This window comes from Rhagoletis pomonella, unplaced genomic scaffold (genome assembly GCF_013731165.1).
Source record: "Rhagoletis pomonella isolate Grant_MI unplaced genomic scaffold, Rhpom_1.0 Rhpom_scaffold_00014, whole genome shotgun sequence".
NCBI classification, from domain to species: domain Eukaryota; kingdom Metazoa; phylum Arthropoda; class Insecta; order Diptera; family Tephritidae; genus Rhagoletis; species Rhagoletis pomonella.
Window position 1 is genome coordinate 11,210,637 of NW_023458568.1, and position 4,034 is coordinate 11,214,670.

A 4,034-nucleotide genomic window follows, 5' to 3' on the forward strand; every position below is an offset into this window, starting at 1 on the left:
TTACTTTTTCTCAAAATATGTTTCCATTATATACATAGACATATATATTGAATGAAAGGTCCTTCAATTACCTTTCCAACTGTGTCCATATTTTGTAAATCGGTTCAATAGGTTTCTAAATATACATGCTTTTGAAAATGTTGGAAATTCCAGGTTTGGCCCCCCCTAGCGGGGCCCCTGTCAATTTGCACCAAAAAAAAAGTTTACCATTAAACTCAGCAGAAAAGGTTGCACCATGTCCACGTTTTCTTTTTTCTCTCACCCCTATGCTGTAATCCGTCGTAGATTCGATTTTGCTACGAATCTTAAAATTGGTATGCTGTAATCCGCGTTGCCGTATCGTAATTTCGAAATTCGGAGACCATCTTCGAAATTCGTAACGTTGGTATGCCTGAATCCGACGTAGCTGTAATTTGTATGTATTTGTCGGAAATTTTCTACGAAGAGCAACTGGTGTCGGAGCGAAGCGAATTCTTTTAAAATATCAATAAAATTAAGTGTGGAAACGCGCAAATATGTATTTAAGTTGAAGTGTGAATAAAAACCAATGTATTATTAAATGTTTACAAAATTATCATGTCGACAATCACAGCAAATCGCTCGCAATACGAAAACTGGTGGAAAGCATGAGCGAAAGGCCGGACATTGCCCGAGGCTTTGTAATAGTTAAAGAGGATGTGGTGGAATTTTGGGAAAGCGTTGCAAGATTTAAAGCAACACAATATTTAGTTGAATGGACGCCCTTAAAAAGAGGGAACATATATTTATCATTTAAGGTAAATGGATCAGAACTGTCTCGTAGCAATCTCCTTTGTATATTAATGCAACAGTTGACTGCAGCATGTTCTTCCTCCTGAGACAAAAGTGCACCGGCCACTGAATCCATTCTATTTTACTTAATTAAGGAAAAGCTTTTTCAAATACGATTAAACCATTTTTTTTAATTTCACTGTTCACTTGCGATTATATTTATTTTGATTTGTTTCAGTCAAAGCAGCTGATTAAGAACTTCGAATTTCACTATTTTAGTTGGTAACGCCGTTGATAGTTACGATCGGATTACAGCATACCAATTTTCGAATTTTCGGAACGGAGCTACGAATTCGTAACTACGAACTTTCGGATTACAGCATAGGGGTGTCTAGCTCAAGAGCCAGTATTCTTTAGGTATGCCTTTATTTGAAAGCAACAATCGCCTGGTGTAAACGGCTTTCAACTAATCGCTTTCATTGAAGTTGGTCGGCTGCCTACTTTCGTTCAACTTTTGATTCAACTAAACGCCTGTGAAAGTTGGATCATGTAAATTCCCTATAAGCAAATATTTCCCGAAAGTTTAAACCCAAACAAAATACTTACAAATTGATTGTCCGGTTTATGGCCAAACACTGACCAGATGAATATTTTTGTAAACCATTATTTACACTGCCGTCCACTTGACCCTGACTACTTCTTCTCGGCCAGCCGGTCCCGGATTTATTTGACACCTGTGACATATTGGAAGTATAATCCGAAGCAGAATTTACTTCAATAGAAACTAGAAAGTTATTGCAACGATATTTGTAGATCGACAACAATGAAAGCACGCACTTTTACCAAAGAACCAGACCAGGACTAAGATTCAATCGATACAAGTAAATACAAGTAAATACTCGATACTTTTCTTTTAATACCCAAAATTTTTTTACTCGATACCTTTTTGTTCGGTATCGAGTAAGTATCGGAAAAAAGTACTTGGTATCGAAAGGGTTATAGGCTGTTTTTGCTTACGCGTAAAAGCACATTTAGCGCATTTAGCTCTAAAAGCTACTCTAAATGTACATTTATCCATACAAAATTCGTCACCTAAATGCAACTAAATGCAACTCCATTTATGCATTAAGAGTCTAAATGCTAAAAGCAACCCTGTGATCTTCCAAAATTTCGACGATTCGAACAGGGTTTAATGAGAAAAAGTGGCAACATTGCTTTTTCGAGTATACAGTCGCTAGCTGCGTTTCAGTGATCGCCGATCGAGATTTCATTTATTATTTTACATTATTTGGATAAAGAAAAGTTACGCAAATTCAACATCGATATGATGCTGATAGAAATCTGGATTAATTTGTGATCAACTCTGTTTGTTTTGTTTCCTAATTAAGTGTGGAAATTATAATTGACAGCACCGACAAATGAATATATACACAAACAAATGTTCGGTTATGGTTAAAACAATTCAAGTTTTTGTATTGAATTTTCGGTTTACAATTTATTTTTTCCTTTTCAGTAGGGGTTTTTGCACATTATCTTTTCCGTGAGAATTTATCGTAATAGATACGGATCTGAATAAGCGACTGGAACACGGCTGTTTGTCAAAAGCATTCGATTTCGAACTCGCGTAAATGTACATTTGCTAAATGCTATAGCATGAACGCTCTTCGAAAACATATGTTCGAAAGTGCTAAATGTTGCATTTTAAATGCAGCAAAAACGCTGCATTAATTTCTACTACTTTAAGCTGTAATTAGTCAAGAACGTAAACCTACTGGTACGTAAACCCGAGTCAGCTGACACGATCTGTCTTACCAAAGCGCCATGTAAATGAAAACTCAACACCGCAGAATTTTTCTGTAGTTGTAGCCCATAGCTCAGAAATCTGCGGAATTTAGATTTTTCCGTGTCAGCTGATTTCTCCTTCTTTTGATGGTTGCCACTTCGTCAGTTTTACAGAAGGTTTAAAAGTTATAAGTTCCTATTCAAAAAATGTTTAAAATATTTGAAATTTACTATTGAATAAGGTTTTTGTTGAAAACGAAAATTTTTAGTTGAAAGGGTAAGTTTATGAAAAGGCATTGATGAGTGGCAACAGTGTAGTAAGCAACACTGAGGGCTCCAGTAATCGACAAAATTCTGCGTATACAGACTGCGTTTAAGTATACGTTCTGCGCCCTGGACTAATTTCAGCTTTTATCATTGCAACGGCAACTCAACAAATGACGCCCGTTGTTAGAGGTTTCGCGGACAGTGCGGTCAAGTAGCACAGAAAGTAGATATCGCTTGTCTGGAATGCATTTAGAAAAGTTTTTGTTCTTGGCAGTGTGCCCCAAAAGCTATTTTTTCGTAAATATTTTGGCGCGTATTCATAGTCCAGCCACTAAGTCGAAACTAATAAAGTTGGAACTTAAATTTAAGTACCAACTTAAAATTCACTTCTATTCATAGTCGCATTTCAGACTTCTACTAAGTAGTTTTAACTTAGTTTTACGATATAGCAAAACGCGTGTGATAATGTATCGATTTTTCTTTACGATATTTTGGAAAAATTACATTTATTTTAAATAATGTCAAGTTTGATCATCCGTTTATGTAATTTTTACTTTCATTGCATGTTTATGCAAAAGAATAAGGTATAAGTTTATTGTTAATTGTGTGAAATAGCCAGAACTACCGCAATGATGTGAAGTCGATGTTTATCGAAAGCATGCTGTGAAACATACAAACAATTATCTAAGGGCCGGTTTCTCTATCTCCGGTTAACAGTAATCCCCTGGTAAACATCGTTACCGACCTTATCGACTCCCTGTTATATACATGGAGTTAGAACGTCGATAACAATGTTTAACCGGGGAGTTAGTGTTAACCAGAGATGGAGAAACCGGCCCTAAATGTTATGCGCTAATTTGCTTTAAAACAACAAGCTTGAAATTGACTAATTATATTGGCATTTATATATGTAAATCATTCCAATTATAAAATTGTGATATAGCCTTATTCGAATTGTAATGCGCATTTAATTTCATCTTCCGATTCAAATGGATCGCTCTTTGTAGATTTCAATTGGAGATAATTCAATATTATCAAAATCACGCTCTGCCAACTAAATTTTTACAATTTCGTCTTTTTTCTTTAATTTAATAAAATACTTCTTCCTAGTTACGACTTAATTGCATCTGCAGCCGAAACTAAATTTGAAGTTGGTACTTAGCCAGAAAAGTCGAAACTAAGGCGACTATGCCCCGACGGAAGAGAAGGATGAGGCGTCCAAGGATCTCTTCTAT

The 4,034-nt window shown here is 35.8% G+C and overlaps 1 protein-coding gene across 1 annotated transcript in view; it reads right to left on the minus strand.

Annotated features, from left to right (window-relative positions):
• Positions 1–1,619, minus strand: part of LOC118749220 (cleavage and polyadenylation specificity factor subunit 5) — a 590,731-nt gene extending 589,112 nt beyond the window's left edge. The window contains exon 1 of the mRNA XM_036484010.1: positions 1,357–1,619. Coding sequence (XP_036339903.1) covers positions 1,357–1,493 — 137 coding nt within the window. The 5' untranslated portion in view covers positions 1,494–1,619. The remainder of the gene's footprint in view (positions 1–1,356) is intronic.
• Between the last annotated feature and the right edge of the window lie 2,415 nt (positions 1,620–4,034).